This window comes from Elgaria multicarinata, chromosome 6 (assembly GCF_023053635.1).
Source record: "Elgaria multicarinata webbii isolate HBS135686 ecotype San Diego chromosome 6, rElgMul1.1.pri, whole genome shotgun sequence".
Taxonomy (NCBI): Eukaryota; Metazoa; Chordata; class Lepidosauria; order Squamata; family Anguidae; genus Elgaria; species Elgaria multicarinata.
Window position 1 is genome coordinate 11,081,833 of NC_086176.1, and position 26,311 is coordinate 11,108,143.

The 26,311-nt window shown below is 43.0% G+C and overlaps 1 protein-coding gene across 1 annotated transcript; it reads right to left on the bottom strand.

Moving 5' to 3' along the window:
* Nucleotides 1–307: 307 nt before the first annotated feature.
* Nucleotides 308–25,869, bottom strand: NOA1 (nitric oxide associated 1). Its single transcript, XM_063128437.1, has 7 exons — nt 24,639–25,869; nt 20,821–20,985; nt 18,475–18,680; nt 10,026–10,157; nt 7,665–7,781; nt 5,918–6,035; nt 308–4,231 (listed from the first exon to the last, which is right to left on the bottom strand). The coding sequence occupies exons 1-7, from the start codon at nt 25,867–25,869 to the stop codon at nt 3,999–4,001; spliced, it is 2,202 nt and encodes a 733-aa protein (XP_062984507.1). The 3' UTR covers nt 308–3,998.
* Nucleotides 25,870–26,311: the final 442 nt, after the last annotated feature.

Consider the following 26,311-nt stretch of genomic DNA (forward strand, 5'->3'; position numbering starts at 1 on the left):
AAAAAAGTTGGGACTTGCTGAACACAACCACATTTTGTATTCCTGTGGGATCCTGCTGATGTCCTAGACACTAGCGCACAGTGCTGAATACCATAAAATCACAGGGAACTCTGTCCAATTCCTGCCTTGTCAGGCAGAACATGCTTTCCTAGTCAGCAGAAAGATCGATTTATTTGTTTAGCGTGAGTCAACAATGTTAATTTCGTCCTGCTTAGCTTCAGGGCCTATACGAGTTGATGAATTCCAGACCCCCTGGTGGGTAAGCAAGTCAGATTCAAATAGGCAAACCTCACCACATACTCAGAAGTAAACCAAAATGGATTGTTTATTTAAGAAAAATTACAAAAGAAAATTAGCTTGGTGGTTACATGACCATAGTAATTGCAAAGCTGGACCTACAAATGTAGCAAGGAAAGGAAAGAAACCTGTTGTTCAAGCACTTGAGTCATTGCTGACTCCTAGAGGGACGCCTGCTTTCGCTGACTTTTTCTTGGCAGACTTTGTAGCGGGGTGGTTTGCCCTTGCCTTCCCCAGTCGCTGTTCCCTTTCCCCCAGCTAGCTGGGTACTCATTTTACCGACCTCGGAAGGATGGAAGGCTGAGTCGACCTGACCCGGCTGCCTGAGAACCAGCTTCCACTGGGATTGAACTCAGGCCGTGGGGAGAGTTTCGGCTGCAGTAACTGCTGCTCACCACTCTGTGCCACACGAGGCTCTACAAATGTAGCAAACAGGATAGAAAAAAATTCCAGCTCCACCTGGGACTGGCTGCATACAAAACAGGTGCTCTACTACTTAGCTATGACCTATCCACTAAACTAGGGATAAACAAACTTTTGAGCCTGTGGGTAGACCTGGAAATTTGAGAAAGAGTCCTGGGCACAACCATAAAGTGGCTGTTATAGGTGGGCGTAGGTAGGCCAGATCAACACCAAGCAAGATATAGCAGTATGAAAACGGTATATAAAAGGCAGGAGCCACACGACTGCTTTATAGTGGTATTGAAGTGCACTGACAACTGTTGGGGCCCATTGAGACATACCATATACCGCTTTCATAGTGCTATATCCTGCTTGGTGTGGCTCCTGCCTCATGTACTGCTTTCATAGTGCTATATCCTGCTAGGTGTAGATCTGCCCCTAGTCACAAAACACGAGCAAATGCACAGTGGCAATCATGGGAAATTAAAATGGAAGCAACCAAAGGCTCCCACTCCGCTTTGAAGCAATCCCAGTTGCCAGTAAGAAAATATTTAAACATTTTAAAAATAACATTTAGGAGAAGTGTGTCTCAGAGGGCAACAAGAAAGGTGTCTGGGGGTGCCTGTGGGCAGTATGTTTCCTATCTCTGCTCTAAAATAATTCATGTGACTTGCATCTGCTTTATGTGGAGCTGGAAAACCTGGGACTAAACCTGGTCAGTTCCCCTGCTTGTTACAGCCGCTGAGAATCAAGCCCATTTGAACCCTTAACCTAAAATGTTTCTTAGCTGCACTAGACTAGAATATGTCAGAATATCAAGAGCACACTTGTTACCTAGCTAGTTGATTAATAAAATACTTAGCATTTATATAGCACTTTCATTTTTAAAGTGCTTTAGATACATTATTTTATTCTTACCACAAGTCTGTAAAGTAAGGCAGTATTTTTACCTCCCGAGGCTTAACTAGGACTACCTAGGGAACTCACAAGAGGTAGTTACTAGTTGAAGCGTGTTTTTTACAGCTTCATCTTTTCGTCTCTTCCTAAATACACTAAGCTGAGATTCTGTATTCTCTGAGCTATATAGTGTATTTAGGAAGAGCCTGAGTTATGAAGCTGTAAAAAACATGCTTCAACTACTAACTACCCTCTTGTGAATTCCCTGGACTGCAGAGGTGGTAGGTGGAAACTATTGTCCTAGAGCAAGAATGGACAACTTGGGGCCCTCAAGATGTTTTGGCCTACAACTTCCATCAGCCCCAACCAACATAGCCAATGGTGAAGGATCATGGGAGTTGTAGGCTCCAGCATTAGAGGGTTAAAGGCTTCTCATTCCTTTCTAGAGAATCAAAATGATTTTTCAAATAGAAAATTTGGGAAAAGATGCAAATCCATTCTCAGACATTTAGGACAGAAGCCTTTATTCTAGATACAACAGGAGGCCCTGTCTGGATGTGTTCATGCTTTAAATCATCTGCACTATCATTCTTAATTGGTTCAACATACAGTAGTCTAGAGGCATACAAGTCAAAGGCACACAGATAATACCACATGGACAGTAAAAGCATTTATACTTTGCCTTTTCAATTGTTTAATTAGAATATTGAAGTTCATTTTCCCACTGTCTTTGCTTTTCAATTTTGCTCCTAATGTTTAAATATTAGTTTTAATGCACAATTATTTTGTTTTAGTGTATTGTAAGCTGCTTTGGGAGGCATTGTTTCAGGCCCAAACCTGGTCTAGAAATGGTCTTATAAATGAAACAAATACTCCCTTTCCCAGGTGCATTATGCATACTTCCAACTCCACAAGATGCTGGAACAGGAGAAACAGGAGTGGTATTAAGATTTATCTTGTCCCTTATTTCTCAAGACAGAAAGAGCTAAAAGCTTTAGACTAGCAGCAGCTCATCCCAAGCCTTTCACAATTAGAAGCATGTAGACTGCAGTTATCTGTAATCGGTTTTAAAGCTTTCAATCAGCAGATTTAAAACTGTGGCCATAGCTAGACCTAAGGTTTATCCTGGGGTCAAACCAGTTCATCTAGGTGACACACAGGGGATCCAGTGCTCAGGCAGGGGCGAACCCTGGATGAGCCCAGGATAAACCTTAGGTCTAGCTGTGGCCTGTGTTTATCTATGGGTAATAGGCAAAATCCATTGGGCACCAGAGAGAGTTTCATGATCTGTTTGACCTCAAGTACTATATAATTCCAGTCTGTTTTTGTGGGAGGGTGAGATGCATTAATTCATCTTGTGATCCCACCTAGTTAGAGTATGCTACAAACATACAGTATATACTAGTAAAATACATTCTTTTTGAAGTCAGTTTTTATTAGGCCCTAATAACTGAGGGATCATTTTCAATAAAACACACACACACCCAAATATAGCCGCTCAATTTTTGCCTTTTACCCACCTGGTTGACAATTCTTCATTTCTTGATTCACAATATTAACACAATACTGCTCCACACTTTACTTCAGTAGTAATGGATAATCACGAGTGGCTGGGAGTTCTCCAACTTGCAGGTCTCACACAAGCAGAATGGCCTCTCTGTAACAAATTCAAATATGAAACAGAAGCCCTTTTGGTATATAGTCCTGGGTTTCATTTCCTGCAGTCCTTCCTGTCCTTGGATTTCTCTCCTGTTAGTCCATTTCTTAAGTAGCTTACCAGATTCCATTCGACAGCTGCCTGGACGCTGGCTTCCTCTGCTTGATAGCTGTGTTTTTATTTTGGCTGTCTGCAGGTGGCAGCAAGGGGTGGGGTCTGGCATTTTAGAAGGCACTTGAATCTCAAAGCGCAGTACGTAAATGTCATTTATTTAACAGCATTTCACTGTTATTACAGGTAATACCTGATGACAGAATCAAAGTTGCTGATCTCTATAAACTTTCATAGATCCAACAAACATCGCCCTCCTCGTTTTCACGATGGACTTGCATGGCAATAAACAGAAATTTATCTATATCTTACAGGCATTGATACATTGCTCTGCTAATGCTCAGTACACACTGGAGTTGAAACAGAGATCACCCTCCCTTTTTTGACAATATTAATTGACTAAAATAAAGAAATCAATTGGAAAAGAGTCCAACCTAATGTGCCAAAAACAGGGCATGGAACACATAAATAGTATTGCAGATTGCAGCACAATATTCCAATTTTCAATGCTACATGGCCATTATAATTTCAAATCTCAAAACTTTTTTTTTTTTTAAAGTACAATAAAAATCAGTTTAGGGCAAATAACAGTGTCCTATTTTTGAGTAAATGTTAGATTGGGAACTTCCATTATTTACAACTTCTTACACATCAGGCCTTTTTTCTGATTTCCATTTACTTTTAAATTCTTCACCAAGGCAGGTGGTCTTTTAGTCTGATAGGCTGAACTTCCTCTCATACGGCGCCCTTTGATGTGAATGACGTGTGGCAACAGAGGTGGTTTACGTACTGTCAGCATTGTCCCTTCAGGAGTATAGCATCTAAGATGCATTTTGTTGCTTGAATGAGCTGTAACTGCAACCCAACCTGTACAGAAGAAATATTCGATCACAAAACATCTAAACAAAATGAAGTCAGAACACTGGAATTACTGTGAACTCTTGCTTGGAAGCAGGACCGTGCCAAATTAGTTTTCTTGTTCAGTGTTAAACCAAGATGACATCTTCAGAAAATGCTCTTTGGTGCCTGTCCAAAAGTCTTCACATTCTGTAAAATCAACTTGGTTATAGATTTTGACAAAGGCCCTTTCTACACCTATGGGTGTAGAGGGCCGGAGAGGGAGCAATCCTGGACTTAACTCCTTCCGGGATTGTCGCCCTGAGTCTACACAGCCGCGAAATGTCCTGGATGGGAGGAGGGACGTTGCGCGCGTTGTGGGCACCTTTTCTTTTTTTTAAAGGAAAAGGAGCTGGCGTGCACTCAGCAGCCACACACCTCCCGCGGTCTCGGGATGATCCTAAGACCGTGGGAGGAATCAGGTTTTCCCAGGGAGTACTTATCCTGGGAAAAGCCATGCTCGTTGCCCCTGCCCCCAGGAGTCCCTGTGCATCATTTGGACGCACAGGGGATTCAGCCGTGACCAGCCCAGATTTTTGGGCTGGTGTAGAAACGGCCAGTGGCTCAGAAAAAAATCCAGCAAAAAATGTTTTTCTTCAAGGATTCCCATGCTCCCACCTCTGAAAAATTTAAGAAGATTGTATTACAAAATATTTACCTTCACATGAATGAATAAAGACAAAGTGTTCATTTATTGCTACCTAGCTTTTATACCTCCAAAATGATTTCTAAGAACTATGCAAGACTAGAGATGGAAAATTTCTGGAAATATTGAATCTGTGGGAAGAATGGTTTTTAATCCTTTCTGTAACATTCCCAGCATAGGTATTTCTTCCATTCCTTATTAAGATTATTGATCTAATGTATGTTGTGGAATCCTGTTGTTGTGTAAATGAAGCCATACTAAAAAAAACAGCTGTACTTGTTAACTATAAACAAACTAGAAAGGGTACCAATGGTTTGTTTAAACCATGGCTTATTTTGTGCAAGCCCAGAACCATGGATTGTTTCGCCAAGCTACAGAGGTAACAGGCAAGAGTGGTTAAAAAAAACAGTACTACAGTGCTGCAAAGGTGAATGGGATACACAAAAGGAAGTGGCGAAGGACAGTAACCAACCATCCATGGTTTGTTCAATCATCTGCCGCATATGCCATAAGATAAATAAACCACGGGTTAGCATTATGTGTGAACCAGGCCATTGTACATTATCCTGAAAAAGTGCTGCAATATATACTTCCAACTACCTGCCCCAAACCATCGGGATTGGATAGCCCTGACAAAACCATTCGCTGTGATTAGAACCTAGTGCTACCACATCCCTCTCCCTCCCCTCTTCTCCCCACCCTTGCATTTTCCTAATATGGAGAGCTTATATCAATTTTTGCATGCATACTGTCTGGGTCCTTCTGAATTACTAACAAAGCTTCAGGAGGATTCAGAGGAGTCCCACATCAATTTCGACATCTCCCTAAACTTTTCAAATCAGCCCAATTCAGTTCAGGACTCAGCCAAGACTGAAGCACACCCCAAAATTTGGGAAATCAGGGCCCATTTTTCCAAAAAGGTTACTGCACTATGACAAAAGAAGTGCCTTCATTCCAGTACAAATTGCTACCCTACACAAGAGAGCATCTCAGAAGATTTGCAAAGTTACCAGCAGATGAAAGCTTTATGTCAGCCACTGCCTCGTCTTCACCAATTCCTTCCAACATCACATCCTGTGGAACAAGTGATGGGAAATCTTTCATTCGTTCTTCACCTCCCATAGGAACCTGGTGGTGCAAGTCAGAAATGCAATTTTTAAACAAGAAATATAACGAATACTTAAAGATTTGTCTGGTAAAGTTAATTAGTAAATTACAAAATAATTGATAGCAGTTCCAATTATTTTCTTAATAGCTATCAAGCAATAAGATACAATCTAGAGTAGACACAAAACATGAGAAAAATGAAGGGAGAGAGGGCAAGAGATATTGAAAAGAGGAGGGTTAGAAACAGGCTCGACTGTTTGGGAGAAAACTCCAGTTAATAAAATCACATGAGAACAGGTACATTTTAAGGAGTCTTTGAAGGCAAATACAAGTGAAGCAGTGGAAATTTCAGGGGGGAATTTCATGAGTAACAACAGAATATGGATGGATATTGGAAAGAACAAAGAAGATAGGATTGAACAACAAGAATAGCATAAACAAAACACAGGTGTAGCAAGAAAGCAGAAACTGGGAGTGTAATTTGGAAGTAGCAGCTTAAGCGAATAAGAAAAGTGAAGATAGAGAAAGAAGGTGACGTGGTTGAAACAGTAAAAAAACAAGCTGAGTGACAGACCGAAGAGAAGTGAAAAGCTGAAGATAAACAGGTAAACCAGTGAGAAGAAAATTGCAACACCCCAGACATGAAATAAGATACCCTTAGTACAAGCTGTCAAATATTGGAGGAAAAAGTGGTTTTACATATTTTAAATAGAAACTATTTAAAGCAATGTCTTTTCCAGACTATTACAGTGATGGAGAGATCGCCTGAACTCTGATCTTCAATGCACCAGCCCAAGCCTCCATTTACTGCTCTTCAGTTTGCGCTAACATGTTTCTAACATGTTAAATAGCCAAGTTACAGATGCTTCTGAGACAGAGAGATCACAACATGAATGCCCTCTCTTTTAGTCAAAAGCCAGGGTGCAGGGTTATAGAAAAATATCTAAGCCATATCTAAGTCTTGCTATTTACTGTTTTACTCTGTACTGCACCATGTACATTGATGGTGCTATATAAATAAATAAATAAATAAATAAATAATAATAATAATAAGGTCTGTAGATATTTGGGACTGAAATAATCACATAGTTTCTTCCACTTATCAAAGAGGCTGAGTAACATTTTATGGACAGCATCAGTGTCTTGCGGGTTTTGACATAAAGGACCTGGGTTTAGATAGACTTGGACAAAGTCCTTATTTCTTAGCACTATTTCTCAGATGTATCAAGCTGAAATAAGACCTAGGTTATGCTTTGTACATTTGAAGTTTATATAAATGAATAACACTAAATTTAAATCCACCATATACCTGGTTCCCTGGAGACCACCTTTTACTATGGTTTTAACAGAGAATAATATTTTTGCACTAGCACTCACAGATAGCTATTTAATTCTACTATCTACTTTCCAGAGATTGGATAGAAGTAAAACAATGTGAAGTATTATTTTCTTCTTGCATAAAGTGGAAGACCACCATGATAGGGAGAACTCGTTCAAGACAATGCAGTCATGGTGTTGGCTGAGAGCAGAACAAAGCCTGCCTTGTGCTAGGCCCAAGAGGCAAAATAATGAATGTCTGTGAAATGAGAGAGATCACAAGGCATCAGCCCTCATACATTCTCCAACGGTGTACAGTCAGTGCTGGCTTACCTTCAGTAATGTTTGACCCGCATGCTTTTGATAGACAGCATCTGCTTTTTCTACTATAGTGATGTGCACAGGCAACAAATTAGACGCCACAACAGAAAACCAGGAGGGCTGGTCCCCCTAAGGAGTAAAATTTAAATAAATAAGTAGCTACTCGAATACAGCAAGTTGGACAAACTCCCCATTCTTAGAAGTACTCCTAGATCCACAGTCCCTGAAAAGGGAGTAGAGAAACCAGATCTTCACTGGCTGCCAATTAGTTTCTGGGCAAAGTATAAAGTGTTGGTTATCACCTTTAAAGCCCTACATGGTTTGGGTCCAGGCTACCTGCAGGATCACCTTCTCCCATACAATCCACCCCACACACTCAGGTCCTCTGGGAAGAACTTCCTTCAGCCAGCCAAAATTAGGCTGACAAGTATTACCCAGAGGACCTTCTCTTCTGCTGCTCCCAGACTGTGGAATGGCCTGCCGGAGGAGATTCGTCAACTTAATAGTCTTTTAGCATTTAAGAAAGCTATAAAGACTGATCTCTTCCAGCAGGGAATTTTAGGATGTTTTAACAATGTATACTATGTTTTTAATCAATATTTTATGCATTTTATACTGTTCCCTGCCTCGATCAGGATGGAGGCAGGTAAGAAGAATTATTATTATTATTATTATTATTATTATTATTATTATTATTATTATTATTATTTCATCCTTGCTTTTGATGAAACATCTACAGAAAAATCAAAAATCCTTTATCCAGTTTCTAGGGGAAGTAATATCACATAAAATACAGCAAAGAAGAATAACTGTGTTGTAAAAACAGTTTATCTAAAGGAACAATCCTAGACAGCATCTGAGGGGCTATGGGATAGTTCAGATTCGCAAGGTTGGAGACAGCGCTTTGAGCTGGGAATCGGAACTCTGACCACCACCCCTCCCCTTCGCAGCCAGCATGGAAAGACCTTCACCAGATGCTCTTCAAGGTTGGGATCTCGACCTTGGAGGATGAGGAATGGGGGCATTTCAATGGGAGTGGAGGAGACTGTTTTACTCTGTACAGCACCGTGTACACTGATGGTGCTATATAAATAAATAATAATAATAATAATAATAGAGAGGCCAAGGAATCAGATTGCGCAAGGGGAAGAGGAGGGAAAAATGTGTACGCTTGAGATTCCTTTATGTAACACCGAAGTTTGGTGGGCCATCACATCTGAATCGTGAGTTGGATCCAGAGATCCACCCTCTCCCTATCAGCCTCCAGTGCCCTGTGGAAAAGTTCCCCCAAGCACTGGGGGACACCAAATGGAATGGGCTGTGGCACAGGTTCTGTCAACCTTTGGGGGAGCGTCGGAGTATGTCTCTAGGGATGGGAGAGAAGTGAGCAGCAATGATTTTTCTTGTCCTCTTCCACAGGTAGCACTCCAGGTCTAACTCCGTATTTCAGCCTCTTGTTATTTTAAGTCCTGTTTGTCAGAATACTAGCGGAGGACCTGAGAAGCTCAATGGAAAAATATTGGGTTCTAGAATGAATATAATAGATGGAGTCAAGAAAAAGCTAAGAAGGTGCAATGCAATAAGCCCATTGTTAGGGCAGACAAATATACACAGACAACCAAAAGAGACTAGTTTGCAAGAAGCTTAGTCTGGAAGGAGAGGAGGAAGGCTTGCCAGGCACTCCCAGGATCCACCCATGGACAGAAAGTAATCCAGAACTTTATAACATGTTAATGTATTGTGCCTGTCTGAAAGACCACCCACTAGAACAAGTTAAAAGACCCAGGGAAATATGATTGTGTTTATGACTTGCACTATTTTCTCTCTTTGCTCACATGTATAATTTTAAATCTTCCCCCCAACTATCTCATAAGGTCTTGATATTTTTAAAACATACTTTTTTTTAATTCCAGGTGGAAATATGCTTTCTTCTAACCTGAAAAAAAAACCCTGGTTAGATTCACGCTGACTAAACTAAGAGGGCAGGGACTCAGCCTTAGTTTCTTTCTTCTGTAAGCCTAGAAGGACTCCGAAAAACTGGATCTCTGCCCAGACTAAGTTGGGGGAAGAAGAATCAGGTGAGAGAATAGAAGGCAAGCAATTTGAATGGACCTGAAGAAGGGTGTAACTATATGAGCAAAGGCATTGAACTAGTAACTCCCCAGTCAACCTCTGGTGGCAATGTCTCTGAAGCACAAGTTGTTCATCAATAGTGAGGGAATAGGGCAGGGAAAAGGGAAATTTCTCCTTTAGAGTTAATAACTTGAGCTCTCAGTCTGTGGAATATACCTGACCCAGATTAGTTGCACCTTGTAACACATACCACAAATAAGATCTTGATATCAAGCTCAGAATAGCCTCTGCCTCTCTTACCTGTAAATAATCTATGCGCCCCAATGCACCCAGAAACAGGGTCATCCCAGGCTTAAGTATAAATGTCCTTGGAACAATGGCACAGGTTGGCAAGACAAGTTTGATTTCTTTTTCATTGAGGAGGTTTAAAACCTAAAAGCAAACCAAAGATCATCATCATCATCTTTATACAGCCTCACAGCCGAAGTTCTCTGAGCAGTTTACAAAAGGTAATATAGAAGACAAATATACTAACTTTCATATTTCCCCGTTTTTATGGCAGAGTACGTAACTTCAGATCTTGCATAGGTACAGTCGTGTGAAAAAGAAAGTACACCCTCTTGGAATTGTATGATTTTACATATCAGGACATAATAACAATCATCTGTTCCTTAGCAGGTCTAAAAAATAGGTAAATACAACCTCAGATGAACAACAACACATGACATATTACACCGTGTCATGATTTATTTAACAGAAATAAAGCCAAAATGGAGAAGCCATGTGTGGAAAAGTAAGTACACCTTATGATTCAATAGCTTGTAGAACCACCTTTAGCAGCAATAACTTGAAGTAATCGTTTTCTGTATGACTTTATCAGTCTCTCACATCATTGTGGAGGAATTTTGGCCCACTCTTCTTTACAACGTTGCTTCAGTTCATTGAGGTTTGAGGGCATTTGTTTATGCACAGCTCTCTTAAGGTCCCGCCACAGCATTTCAATCGGGCTGAGGTCTGGACTTTGACTGGGCCATTGGAACACCTTGATTCTTTTCTTTTTCAGCCATTGTGTTGTAGATTTGCTGGTGTGCTTGGGATCATTGTCCTGTTGCATGACCTAATTTTGGCCAAGATTTGACTCTAGAATACTTTGGTATACAGAGGAGTTCATGGTCGACTCAATGACTGCAAGGTTCCCAGGTCCTGAGGCTGCAAAACAAGCCCAAATCATCATCCCTCCACCACCGTGCTTGACAGTTGGTATGAGGTGTTTGTGCTGATATGCTGTGTTTGGTTTTCGCCAAATGTGGCGCTGTGCATTATGGCCAAACATCTCCACTTTGGTCTCGTCTGTCCAAAGGACATCGTTCCAGAAGTCTTGTGGTTTGTTCAGATGCAACTTTGCAAACCTAAGCCGTGCTGCCATGTTCTTTTTAGAGAGAAGAGGCTTTCTCCTGGCAACGCTTCCAAACAAACCACACTTGTTCAGTCTTTTTCTAATTGTACTGTCATGAACTTTAACATTTAACATGCTCACTGACACCTATAGAGTCTGAGATTATTATTATTATTATTATTATTATTATTATTATTATTATTATTATTTATTTATTTATTTATTTATATAGCACCATCAATGTACATGGTGCTGATGTAACTTTTGGGTTTTTTGCCATTTCTCTGAGCATTGCACGGTTTGACCTTGGGGTGATTTTGCTGGGACGTCCTCTCCAGGGAAGATTGGCAACAGTCTTGAATGTTTTCCACTTTTGAATCAACTTTCTCACTGTAGAATGATGGACTTTAAATTGTTTGGAAATGGCCTTCTAACCCTTCCCAGACTGATGTGCAGCAGCAATTGCTTCTCTAAGATCATTGCTGATGTCTTTCCTCCTTGGCATTGTGTTAACACACACCTGAATGCTCCAGACCAGCAAACTGAAAAAACTTTGGCTTTTATAGAGGTGGTCATACTTGCTGATCAATTAATCACGGGCATTTGATTAGCAGCACCTGTCTGCTACTTAGCATCTTAATTCCTATGGAAGCAGTAAGGGTGTACTTACTTTTTCCACACATGGCTTCTCCATTTTGGCTTTATTTCTGTTAAATAAATCATGACACGGTGTAATATGTCATGTGTTGTTGTTCATCTGAGGTTGTATTTACCTAATTTTTAGACCTGCTAAGGAACAGATGATTGTCATTATGTCCTGATATGTAAAATCATACAATTCCACGAGAGCGGACTTTCTTTTTCACACGACTGTATATAGCAGTTTAAAATTAGCTGATAGGGAAGATGATACAAATAACACTTCTTAGGCCACCGATGGCAAGACAGCACTAGCCATGTAAATGGTAGTCAGGTGCAGGAGTGCCTAGCTAATTAAAGCTGAATTAATGAGAAAGGTAATAACAATGGCCTTAATCCAAAAGAGTGAAGAATATGCATACAAGGGATTTGCAACACTCTACAGACATACAAAGAGCCAAACAGCTTTAAAACTATTTCCTTTCAAAATACTGTGCAGCTAAGTTCAGTATACTCAAGGAAGCTTTGTGTTTGTGTTTCTTGAACAGTGCATCTCCAATAATGCGTAGGAAACAGGGTGTTTGTTTAACTGGGGGAGTTTCACAACATTTTTGATGGTATGGGGGCTTATTCTTCAGAGGGAGAAAAGGAGTGACCGGGGGGGAGGGGGGAGCTAAACATCACTAGGTAGACCTGAACTCTTGAGTGTGTGTAAAGTAACTCTTTGGAAATCAGCTTGCATATGTATCCTCCACCCTTCCAAGATGCTCAGAGTGGTATTTTCTCTGCTCATCCATCCTGCCAGGTTAGTTAAACAGATACCATTACTGCCCAAGGCCACCCATTGAGTGTCCTACTTGAGCAGAAATTAGCTTGACTTGTTTGGTTCTGGGAACTGATGGGAGTGGGATGCGAAAGAAGGCCCTAGCAGCAAGCCTGGTTCCCTTCCACTTGTTTGGATAGTGGCCAATATCTTCAAAACCACATGGCAATTTTCAGCAAGCTTATTATCAAGAGAAATCTTAGAAAAATTAACATTTTCCCAAAAAGTTGTGACTTCAGAATCCAGAAATGTGGATATTTAGTATTTTATTATAGAAAACCCCACTACTTCCCTAGGTAATTGATTCCATTGTCATGTTGCTCTAACAGTCAGGGTGTTTTTCCTGATATCCAGCCAGAATCTGGTTTCAAGTAACTTGAATCCATTATTGAATCCACTCTGGGAGGAGTGAGAAGAGATCCTGGCCCTCCTCTGTGTGACAATATTTCAAGTATTTGAAGAGGGCTATCATGTCTCCCCTCAGTCTTCTCTTCTTAAGGCTAAACGTGCCCAGTTCTTTCAGTCTCTCCTCATAGGGCTTTGTTTCCAGACCCCTGATCATTCTGGTTGCCCTCCTCTGAAGCCCCTCCAGCTTGTCTGCGTCCTTCTTGAGGTGTGGAGCCCAGAACTGGACACAGTACTCAAAATGAAGCCTAACCAGTGCTGTATAGAGGGGAACCCGTACCTCACATGATTTGGAAGCTATACTTCTATTAATGAGCTCAAAACAGCATTTGCTTTTTTTGCAGCCACATCACACTGCTGGCTCATATTCTGCTTGTGGTCTACACAATTCCAAGATCCTTCTCGCTTGTAGTATTGCTGAGCCAAGTATCCCCCATCTTGTAAACTGTGCATTTGGTTTCTTTTTCCTAGGTTTAAAACTTGGCATTTATCCCAATTAAATTTCATTCTATTTTTTTCAGCCCAGCGCTCCAGCCTATCAAGACCACTTTGAAGTTTGTTTCTGTCTTCCGGGGTGTTAGCTATCCCACCCAATTTTGTGCTATCTACAAATTTGATAAGCGTTTCTAGCACCTCCTCATCCAAGTCATTAATAAAAATGTTGAAGAGCACAGGGCCCAGGAATGAACCCTGTGGTGCTCCACTCATTACCTCCCTCCAGTTTGAGAAGGTACCATTGAATCTGATTCTGCAGCCAAGTGTGGATCCACCTAAAAGTTGTTCCACCTAGTCCACTTTTAGCTAGTTTGCTGATGAGAATGTCATGGGGCACTTTGTCAAAAGCTTTGCTGGGGTCGAGTTATATTACTTCTACAGAGTTCCCACAGTCTACAAGGGAGGCTAACAAATCTAATAGTGAGATCAGATTTGTTCTTGAGAAATCCATGCTGGCGTCTACTAATCACTGCATTGTTTTCAAGGTGCTTACAAAAAACACCTTGAAATAAAGCACCTATTTGTTAACTAGATGCAACCATTCATATGAACATTGTTCTAATTATAGAAGAACCCAAAATGTAAGTTAGGACGAATTTATTTTCATATGACAATTATACTGTGGCTTTCTGTATACTGTTGCTGTGCCTGTAGTACATTCCTTTCTCAAGGACCAGATCATCATTGAGCAAGAAAATATCATTGTTGAATGGTTAAGTCCCAAATACTTTATAGCTCATTTTACTGCACTAATGTGTGTGAATTTTGCAAAGGAAAAGGATTGAAAACAGCATATTCCTCAGATACTCCGGCCATAGCTAGACCTAAGGTTTATCCCTGGATTGTCCAGGGGTCAAACCTGTTCATCTAGGTGACACACAGGGGATCCAGTGCTCAGGCAGGGGCGAACCGTGGATGATCCCAGGATAAACCTTAGGTCTAGCTGTGGCCTCCATCTCTCTAGCCAGAAGTAGCATCTCTGGAAGCATAATTAATGCTGAAGTGCAACTTGGCATGTCATCCCTCTTTTGCTCAACACATATTCCAAATTAAAATCATACACAGGTAAATTACGGAAAACGACTGAAGCAAACTCTAGTCACTCAACTCCTGGCCCTTTCTGAAGGCTTCAAACAACAGTACTCTGCAATCAATCGCTACTCCCCGTAAAGTACTTCAAAGCCAACAATTTGCTGCACAGAGAGCATTAAGCAACAATCAATTAGTCATTACTAGATCCAACAGAGCACTGTGGGAAGCTTCTGCTAGATTCTATGAGAATTTCTTTGTAAAAGGTGCCCAAACTCTGAACTAAGCAGATGTGCTTTGTACTAACAAGCAGTTCGTTAACTAGTCTTAATTAAAAAAAATCACTCTCTTATTTAAGAACTCCCCCTATTTTCTTGTGATCTTTCGGTTTCCAGAGTGACTTTTCTTTTCTACATTTTTAGGTGGATGCCTGTGTACCCCTGCCCCCACAAATATAGCATTACTGCCCATTACTTCCATCTTCCTCTAGCTGTGGGTCTCTATCATCTATGAAGCCTATACAATTTTTCACATTTGGAGAATGGGCTACAGGATTAATTTTACAAGATCCTCTACCAAATACCAAAATATTAACTTTCAAAGGGTCTGGGTAAATTTTAGGGTTAGAGTTTTTAAATGGAAGAAACATGACAAATGGAAGAATACTGTCAGTATGTCATGATTGATCCAATGAATTATCCAAAGGAGAAATGTAAAAGAGGCAAATGAGATAAGCAATTGTACATTGTGAACCTACGGGGGCCTCTGACTCAAGTTTCCTTTCAAGTGAGATCAAACAATGAAATAATTAATGTTGATGCTCACAAGAATTCCTCACTGCCATCCATAGTTTACACACCACTGACTGACAATCAGAATAGCTGCTTCATTCCGAAGCTTGCATTTCAAACAAGACAATATTTATCCAGTGAGACAAATATGACGATCTGCACATATTCTGAAATCTTTTTAAGATTCAGTGAAATATTATTTGAAAAGGTGTTCCACAGACAACAGGTAAGAGGAAGTCTAGAATCTCCAAGAAGATCATTAGAAGATCATGCAACAATATGTGCTGTGAACAAACATTTGACATACCAATATTTTCTAGGCAGATTTTTTTCAAACCAATTTAGGGGCAAATTATATCCTCATACCTTGCATGATTTTAAAACTTTTGTTTATTTATTAATCCAGAGTTTTGCCTAAATTGGTGTGTGAACAAATATATTTTATCACAGATATAGATAATATGTTCCTTGCTTCTTTGCATGGCAACAATGCAGGTTTTCTTGAAAACTTTAAATCAGAAACATTTCCAATATCTTAATTCAACTGAGAACCAATGTAGCATCTTTGACTTGCTTTTAGTAAACAAACTGTAATAAGTATGTCACATTAATTTCATGTGCTGTATAAATTATACTTTGGCCACAACATTTAACACAGAGATCTCATGGCTTAGACAGAGGGTGCGTTCGGACGACACTTTAGTCTACAGAGTGTGAATAGTCCACTCCACGGATGACTATTTGCAGCTGCACTTGGATGACACAGAAGTAGTGCTCCATGGAGTAGAGTATGCACACTCTGTGGAGTAGTCAACTCTCCACTCGCACCCCCTGCTCCCCACCGAATGGCTGTGCTGGTTCCCTTACCCGAGGGGGGAGGAGAGATGCAGCGCATGGAGATGCGCCATTGCTGGAGCAACAGTGGAGGCGAAGCACCACTGCTCTGGCGACCACACAGGGACAGGCGATGGGGATGTCGCTCGGCGCAGATGCATCTTTCCCCATCGAGGCCATGACAACAGGGAAGTGGGCAGCTATAGCAACACTGCCCCCTTCCCTGTTGCCATGGCCCCGAAGGGGAAGGAGGGGCACCGCACCAAACGATCTCTTCTGCAGCTAGATTCCTCTGCCTCCCGTCTCCATTTGCCGGAAGAGAAGGGAAATCCTTTGCTGTGGCAGGAGAGAAGGTTCCGTGTCCCGTGCCCTTCTGTTGTGGCAAATGGTGACAGGAGGTGCAAGGATCTGTCCTGCTCATCACAGCTGCAGGAGAGATCGTTCCCCCCTCCGCATATCGGCAGATGGATTTCTCCCCCGGTTTGACATTGCAAGTACAGCTGCAGAAGACATCCTACACACAGACACACACACACACACTGCGATCCATTTGGGGATCGGATCAGGGGATGGAAGGGGTTCCTACTATCCCCTCGAGCTAATCTCTATGCACATCCCTGGAACACGTGAGGTGCCATGTTCGGCGGCACCCCACCCAGAGACAGCATGTGCCTGTCCCAGGAAGTGCATACAGACCCCCGATTGCTCTGCCCCACCCAGGGACGGCACGATCGGTGGCTCCCCAACACAGGATTATTTCCAGGCCGATAGAGACATGCTGGGCAAGAGCAACAGGGGTTTCTGCCACTCTTGCCTCACAACTCTACGGGAAATAATCCATGGAGCTTGCCATGACACAATAAGCAGTGTTTGTGCAGAGAAATAACTCTGCAAACCGTTGGTTATTTACATTGGTTATTTCAGGGAAATAACTAACTGTGGCATGGATTTTCCTCGATAGATAACACAGTCAATGGTGGACTATTTAAGTAACCAATGATTAAATAGTCTACCGTTGACTAACATGTTGTCTGAACTGAGCCAGAGAACGGGAGAAAGGAGAACTTATGAAGAGAGGACAACAGCAGGTGGCTTAAACCCTTCCCTCTATTTTTCCAGTATACATCAGATGTTTCAACCATGCAGAAGCACAGTTTAATGTGGTGATAGCATAGCTAGCACACAATCCATATTTTGAATGACTTCCAATATCACCTACTGGTAAGTTTCTAGGATAAGAGAGAACACCTTTCTTTACATCCTTTTAAAAATAGCACAAAGATGGTATAATCAAAGGAGCTTTGTCATCAATTGTGGAGCTTGGGGATGAAGTTAGTTTCTCATTTCATGGAGGTGAAGGTACTTTCTTATTTAATATTGGACCTAAGCTGTTTAAATGTGAAGGCTAAATTCATCCACAGATGTTTGTCTTAAGAAAATAACTGGTTGGATATGAAGAACATCGAGCAGAAGAAAAATAGCTGCTAGCACTGTTCTGAAAACACTTGTGGGAGACTTTGCACAAGAGATCACGCAATGCTACAATTAGGAGGTTGTTCTGCTTTTGCTTGCACAAGAGGTAGTGCAAGATCCTGCTCAAGTTTTTGTGCAAGAGGAGCAACTCTATTGGGTTTAGTTTTGCGCTAGTGCAGAGGTAGGGAACTAGAACTGCCCGGGGGCCTGCATGGCCTTTCTACCCAGACCTCCATAGGGCTGATTGCCTAGTTTGGTTCCTGACTGAAACACCACCTGGAGCCTCTCTAGCCGGCACTTCAGTCGGGGACCTGGCCTCACAAGGTCTGCAATCTCTCCCCCTCCTCTTAGGAAATACATGGCAAAAGAGAAGCCCTTAGGGCACTGCTCGCCCTCCCAATTGGGATGGCAAGAAGCACATGAAGGGAATTCTCCTCTTATCTCCAATTACTGATGAGAGATAACAGCAGGGATTCCCTTAACGTGCCACTTGCACGCCTACCTGGGAGGGGGACTGGTGCACACAGGAATTCCCACTGTTATCTCTGATCAATTATCAAAAATAACAGCAGGGATTCGTCTCTCCACTTGCCTTGAAGAGGCAGGGCTTGTAGAGCAGACAGAGCTTGGATAGGGGCCTCAGTCAAGGCCTACAGGCTGGACTGGTGGGCCAAACTGTTCCATGGGACAGAAGTTCGTAATCTTGACTCTAGTGTGAGGTATTAACCCAGCCTTTCTGTGAATGGAAGGCACCTTCAGATCCACCCTAAAGCATGGAACAAAAGGGCACCACTAGCTAGTGAAGTACTGTCCTCTTTTCTGCCCCACGCATCAAACTTCTTAAAAGTGGAAGGGATTACTTACACAGCCATCTTTTACAATCCCTGGAGTGTCATAAAACCAGCGAGCATCTTTCACTTCATTGTATGTGAGTTCCACTTTCTTGGTAGCAGTTCTGGATGGAAGGGAAGGATCTTCCTCAGTACTAAAAGACAATGCTTCAGCATCAAACTCTATTTCATAATTTTTTTCTAGCTTTTTGGGTTGTTGAAATGTTCTTCCAATTCTGCCTGCATCAAGAGAAAAACAAACAAACAAATTAGTGTTTTTCTTCAATTGGTAATACTTTTTTCCTTGCACACATTTCATGGTACGATGTTCCAGACACAGCAGCTGCAAGCCGCATCCAAACTAAGGTTCAATATTTGAAGTCAAAATCTCACTCTAAAAAGTCTTACAGTCTAGGCTTTGATGTCTGAATTAAAAAAATATTGACTGCACCCTCCTTTAGGGCACAATCCTATGCATGTTTAGACAGAAAACGGTCCTATAATTCCCAGCCAGCCTCGCTGAGAGTTGTAAGATGTCTTTCTCTCTAAGCATGCATAGAATTACACCCTTAATGTGTTAAATCTATTCCGTAATCTACTAATCTGGCATGCTACTAATATGATGGCCAGGATTCCAAGTACTATGGAACTAGTTCCAGAAGCCCAAGGAATTTTAGGCATTTCTCCCTTAAATCGAATTCCTCCAAGTATAAATTGAATTCCTCCAGGTGTATGTCAAACTATTTCTAGAACTGAGGGGAGTTTCAAACATAATTTGTGATATTGCATGGGGGTTAACCATTCAAAGAAAAAACATATGACTGTGCTAACACAAGACCTTTGTTTTAACCCTGACAGCAAGATGGATCCTAGCTATGATGATTAACACTTGACTTTAGCGGGGGATGAATCAAATCCCACCTTCACAGCATAATCCTATGCATGCTCACTCTGAAGTACACCCCCACTATGTTCAGTGGGGCCTCCTCAAAAGTAAACATATACAGGATTGTAATCTCAATCCTAGAATTCCTCTAAGGAAATTGTATGCATTAAAATAGATGTCTTTTAGATGTAGGAGAGTCTTCAGTGTGTTCTCCTGCTGACATATAAGAAAAATAGTTCATTCTTGCATACAATGGATAAGTTCAGAAACCATTTGGGAATTTCAGGTATGCCACAGTAGCAATCAAAGCTTACAGGAGATTGGACTGTCATTTAGGAACTTCTATAAATACCAGTAAATCATATTTGTATATAACAGGGCACACTGCTTTTTTGGCCCTGAAAGCTGCCTCCAGTGTTGGTAGGAGAGCTGTGCACACATGCCGCACACCCACCCACCATTAACAGGAAATTAGCAATCCCAGCAGCTTTAGAGGTTCTGGAGAAGGCTTTCCCCCTCCCCCAAATCCTGATTGGGATCGTTGCTAACAGCAGTACAAGAACAGCAATCAGTAGAGCGGTCCATGCAGCCGTGGGTTGTGCAGTCTGGTAAGGCCATTCTATAGTAAACACAAGAAGCTATAGGTTCATAAAAATCCACACACACACACACACACACACACACACACACACACACACACAAATTTTAGCTGTGATCTCCAAGAACATCTCACCCAATGTGCATGAGATCTTACAATATGAGATTCAGATATTAGAAACTATACACGTGCGCTATCCCTGCTTTGACTCAGACTCCAGTTTGGCGCTTCAGAAAATGGCCCACTTCTCCTTGGACCAGTTTGGAGCCATTCCACTTCGACTTGGTACCGAGGCTAAGCAGAGATTGGTCTGAGGAGAAACAGGTCAGAACTGGATGTAAGCTGAGATTCAGAAAGATGTCAGGCTCCTATCTCCCTTGTTTTGTTTCCCCCTCTCATAGGTGACTGTGTAGCTGCTCCGAGATACAGTTCAGGACATCTGGAAAAGAAGGACTTGCTGGATTAGGTGGCTAGCTGCCACCACCACTGGAGCTGCCCCACTCCCCTGGAATGGGCAGTATTGATAGAGCTGTCCACCAACCCCCAGTTTCGACACGGACTGTGGTTCAGTGCTTTGAAAAATGGCACTCTTGTTTGGATCGATTTGGAGTCAGTCTGCTTCAGTTCTGATCACTTTGGAGGGAAGCCTGGTCGAGAGCTGGTTGGCCACTGTGTGAACAGAGTGCTGGACTAGATGGATGCTCGGTCTGATCCAGCATGGCTCTTCTAATATGTTCTTAAGCCTGTTTCTCCTCAGGAAACCCCAGAAATGGTCTTAATTCAGCTCAGGCTTTGGCGAAATCCAATGCACATCCCTACTAGAAACTGTAACAAAAATTATAAAACAAAGACCAATCAAAAATTTGTGTGCTGCAGTGGTTGCAGAAAGTACGCACCTATTAAGTAGCTTTGCTTTTTGAGCATAGTAAGCTGTTTCTGTTCATGTTCACTGAGATCTTCCTCTGTTTTTGCTGCATCTTCTATTAATCTTGCTTTCCTCTGGAATATTCTGTAAGGCGTAGGATTAATAATTGGAAATTTCAGAAGGTTCAAGGTAGTTCCTGGGGAAAAAACACATATCCATGGTTAGGACTATATGAAACCAATTAAGAATTAGGATTCCGAAATAGGTATAAGAAATATATGACCCCAGCACTATCGTATGAGGCTCAAAGCTCTTGCTAGCATCCCAAAAATCTTTAGGCCAGACAGCTGTAGAGAGAAGATTTATTTATTTACATCATTCTTAGCCTGCACTTCAGCCAAACAAGACTCCTAGAGCAGTTTACAAAGATTAATGAGATAGTCCCTCAGACTTACAAGCAAAAAGACACAACTGAAAAGGAAAAGAGATTGGGGGCAGGGAGGAAAAAAAGCAAAACTCAAGCACCAGTTCTTAGTTCCAAAGTTCTTATGGGTGTTCTTTCTGGCAGGGAAAGGTGAAACAACCTCCCTGCAGCTGTTTCTTCTATGGCCAATGTACGGGGGTTAGGCTGGTCTCCTCCTTGCTGTGATGTTCTTCATGGGAGGCAGACTCCCACTGGCCCTTTGTTCTCTGGCCAATGGATGAGGCCAGAGCCTGCAATCTGAGAAATGTCAGTTGGAGCTTTAGAATGTGCAGTGGTATGGCAAAATCTTGTTCCAATATTTATCACTTGTGGACATCCTATGCACTCTAGAACTTGTATAATGTAACCATGAGCCAAGAGGTTCCCAGTTCAAAACTCTCCTCAATCAGGACCTTATGAGATGTCTCACGCAAGCCACTGTGACTCAGACTCATTCCACCATATTGCAGTGCCAGTTTAATATTTTATTTATTGCATTTATATCCCACCTTTTTTCCTCCAAGGAACCCAAGGTGGCATACATAATCCTCCTGCTCTCCGTTTCATCCTCACAACAACCTTGTGAGGTAGATTGGGCTGAGAGTTTGTGACTGGCCCAAAGCAACCCAGTGATCTTCCATGGCCGGGTGGGGACTAGAACTCAGATCTCCGGACTCTACACACTCTAGCCACTACACCACATTGGCTCTCAAGTAATATTGACTTACTTTACATTGGCTAGATGTAATTTCAAAATATGTTTGTCATTCATGAACTGCAGCAAGCTTTGGGCTCACAAAGTCCAACTCCCCTTGCTCCATCCTTAATGCACAAGGGGAAGAAATGCAAAGCTTCCAATTGTGGATTGTAATGAGCAGCAGTTTACTGTTTTGTTCAGATACAGAAAATTGTGATTTGGACAAATCATAGATAATCAACTAACCATTACATCTGAATCTGGCCAATGTTAGATGAATAATTGCAAGATAAATGCATGCAATTTAAGAATTGAAAGAAACAAATAGTATTCATGTCAGCTCATATTTATCAAAGGCTTACCTATATATATTTAAGACTGAGTAAGATGAATTGACTGCTACATTTGTAGAAAGAAAATAATTATGATGTGACCATTAAACTAATGAGTGAATTCATGGGACTGTAAAAGCCACTCAGTTCATAGAACTGTAACCTTATTTATTATTGCATTTATATCCTGCCTTTTTTCCTCTAATGAACCCAAGGCGGTGTACATAATCCTCCTCCTCCTCCTCTCCATTTTATCCTCATAAGAACAACCTTATGAGGTAGGTTGGGCCGAGAGTCTGTGACTGGCCCAAAGTCACCTAGTGGGTTTCCATTGCCAGGTGAGGACTAGAACCCAGATATACCAACTCCCAGTCCCTATACTTTAGCACTACACCATACTGGCTCTTATGAGGTCTTAGACAAGTCACTAAAAGGGATCAGGATGACCTTCATACAAAATACTTTTCATATCTAATTGTGACATTACTGCAGTACTTAATACAGTTGTGTCTGCATTATACTGAAGAGTTACAGAAAGACTGAATTATCTTTTCCATTTTTGTTGTATCCTTCTTCAGACAGTACAGTATTCTAGATCCAGGTTTACATAGCATTACAACATTTTCAATAGCATTTTCTAATCATCTCTAGTCATCTTTTGGGGCATGGGCAACACTTTATTAAGTGGTCAAACTCAATAACTTTGTATAACTACAACTATGATCAGTTTTCCCAATACACACATTCTGCAATCAGTAGTACTGGATTTCAAACACCATTAGCTGTGTAACAAGAGTCATTCACCCTGTTCAGATGACATGCTAAGCCATGGTGGTTCAGCATTTTGAGCTAAACATTATGGTATAGCATGTTGTGTGAACCATGACTAAGCGTGTTGTGTAAACCATTCCTAACCATGGTGGCTACATAAACATGGTTTAAACTTGCCCACTAACCATTTGCTGCAAAATGGTTAGCTGCCTAACCATAGCTCAGTGTGTTTTCTGAACAGGCTCATTCAGTCTTTACCTAACCCTTTCATCCTCTTTAGATATAACTTAAGTACCATGTTAATGTCACAATTTGGATGGTGCTGTCATACTATATGTTCTATTGCCCAACCCTTAGACTTTACACATGCAGATACATGACTAGAATGGAGCATACTACAAGTTGTATCCAATGTTAGTCCTATTTAGAGCTGACCCACTGAAATGGATGGGAATCCCATTCATTTCAAAAGGTCTACTGTAAGTAGGACTAACATGGGGTGCAACCCTACGTCAGTGAATTATCAAAAAAATGTGACACATCATACGTTATAGGATCTAGCCTCCTGCAGTATGAACAGGAACTCCCACCCACCCCCACACACTTTATGACAGCACTTTGCAAACATGAGACAAAGCAGCTCAAAGGAGTCTTCAGAAGCAACCTGGCTGGCCTGCCACCCCAACTTATGCATGTCATTTGTATCCCATTGACAGTATAAAGATTGTGGTTTTTTTTACCATCTTGTAATTTACAGAACATTTCCTGTATGATTGTCTGCAGGCAATCTGTACTATAGATAACTAGACAATTGTTATCATTTATTTACATAGCGCTATCACATGGCACTGAACCAAATAAGAATAAAACAGCAAGTTTCTGCCATAATAAAATCTCAAAATAAAACCAAAGGGAAGTGAAAGGAATAAAAAGTGGTTATTTATAAGCCAGACTTCAGGTATGTCTAGAAGGCCTTTAAGAGCTGGTGTAGCATAGTAGCTAAGAAACTGAGCTACAAATTAAGATGTCTGTGGTTGTATTTCACCTCTGCCATGAAGATGAGAACGTGCAATATGGGGATAACAATATTGGCCACTGGATTGTTTGAAGGACAACAAAATAATATATGTTGAGTACTTTCAACACTTTAGTGCTATATAAAGTTTAAATACTGACATGTCCGAGCTTAAGCCTCCCTTGGTCTTCCAGTCACATGGCAGATAAAGATAATGTGTGACCAGTTCTCATCAAATATGTTTTCCTACAAAAGCCCATGCATGCCATGCATTTGCTGGCCTTTACCTGCCACATCATAGTAGAGTTGGAAGGGGCCTATAAGGCCATTGAGTCCAACCCCCTGCTCAATGCAGGAATCCACCTTAAAGCATCCCTGACAGATGGCAACATGAAAGCTGCATCTATGCAATGTGCATGGCCAACTCCTAGCCTTTGGTGGTTCACCTTCAGCATTCTTGGACCTGCACTCCAGAACTCAAAACACAAGCATCACACTCCCATATGGGTTTCCCCTGCATGGCCTCACAGAGTAAAAGTGCAGTTAGCAAAATCCCCCAAGTCCCTCTGACCTGGCCAAGGAGAGATGGTTGCCCTGTTGATTGCATCGGAGGCTCTGGACTTGCAGTAGTCTGAGTACAAGAGGGTATTGAAGAGGGTAGACTTCCCAGTGTTGGTGGCTCCCACGAGGTACACATCCCCATTGAATTTCCAGGAGCGCTGCAACTTGGAGATCAGCTCTTCCACCCCATAGCCGGTCTTGGCACTGATGAGGTGCACGTCAACCACACGCCGGCTGGTGCTGGTGCTGGCCCGGCTCATGTCTACGAGGCCAGCACGGGCGCAGATCTCCAGCAGCTGCTCTTGGAGGCGCTTCAGATATCGGACGGAGTCTCCGGGCAGCATGTCCACCTTGTTGCCCAGCACGAAGACGTGGGCCTGGCTGCCCACCAGCTCGGGCAAGCCGGGCACGAGCGAGTCCGGCAGGTCCAGCACATCCACCATGCAGAGCACCAGGGGTGGGCGGCCGTGGCGAGGAGGGCGGCGCAGGGCGGTGCTCACCAGGCTGCGGTAGTCTTCCCGGGACATCTGCACCCGCAGAGCCCGCTGGTGATGCACGAGGAGCCAGCAGCGCTGGCACACGGCCCCCTCCAGCGCCTGCTGCTCGCGGCTGGGCCGCTCCCTGGCGGGGTCCCGCGGCTGCCCCTGCCTCAGCCCGTCGCTGCCTTCCGCCGCCTCCTCCTCCTCCTCCGGCGGCGGCGGCGGCGGCGGCGGCGGCTCTTTAGGCCCTACCAGGCTGAGGTATTTCTCGCTGGGCAGGTACCCGGGCACGGCAGGGTCCCGGCAGTGCAACTCCGCGCCACAACCCGAGCAGCTCACGCCGCTCGACGGCACCGAAGGGTCCGGCCGCCCCGCCACTTTGTGGCCCTGCCCTGCGGGCTTCCCGCGCCGTTCTTGGAGCTGCTGCTTCGGTCGCCGCCGGTCGCCCCGAGCCCGCTCCGGCTCGAGCTCGTCCTCGGCTCCCCGGGGCGGCGCGTTTTCCTCCTCGGGCGCCCGCTGCTTCCTGGCGGATGCGGCGGCGGCGGCGGCGGGCTCCTCACGGAGATACTCGGGGAAGACGAACTCCTCCTGCTCCTCCTGCGCCGCTATAACCGCCGCCTCCCAGCGCCGTCGTCCGTCGGCTGCGGGCCGCCCAGGCAACGCGCTGCTGCTGCTCCTCCACCTCCCGCACACGGGCCCTGGAAGCGGCCGGCCCCGGAGGCGAGGCCAGGCCAGCAGCCAGGCACGCCGGAGGCCGTTCATGCTCCTCAGCAGGCGAAGGGACGGACCCCGAAGGCAGGCAGGGGAGCGCGTGAGGCGAAGGGGACAGAGCCAGCCGGCCAGAGCGGCGCCGGGTGCGCGGTCCGCCAGGCACTCCCGCCCCCTGCCGGAGAAGTGCGGGGGTGGCAAAACGGGCGCGCGGCGCGCTTCCCGTCTCTGCTGGGCCCTCGCTTAAGACAAGGCTGGCTTCAGTGGAAGCTGGTGGCTCCGATTCCAGTGGGTCAGAACTCTAGTGCAGCTGTTTTAGGATGCTTTTTAGGAAGTTTTTTTTTTTTAAATGTATACTTTGTTTTTAATCGGTATTTTATACTTGCTGTTGTTCCCCGCCTCGATCAAAATGGAGAGGCGGGTAAGAAATAAAATAATAATAATAATAATAATAATAATAATAATAATAATAATAATAATTAAAGTCCCCCCCTGG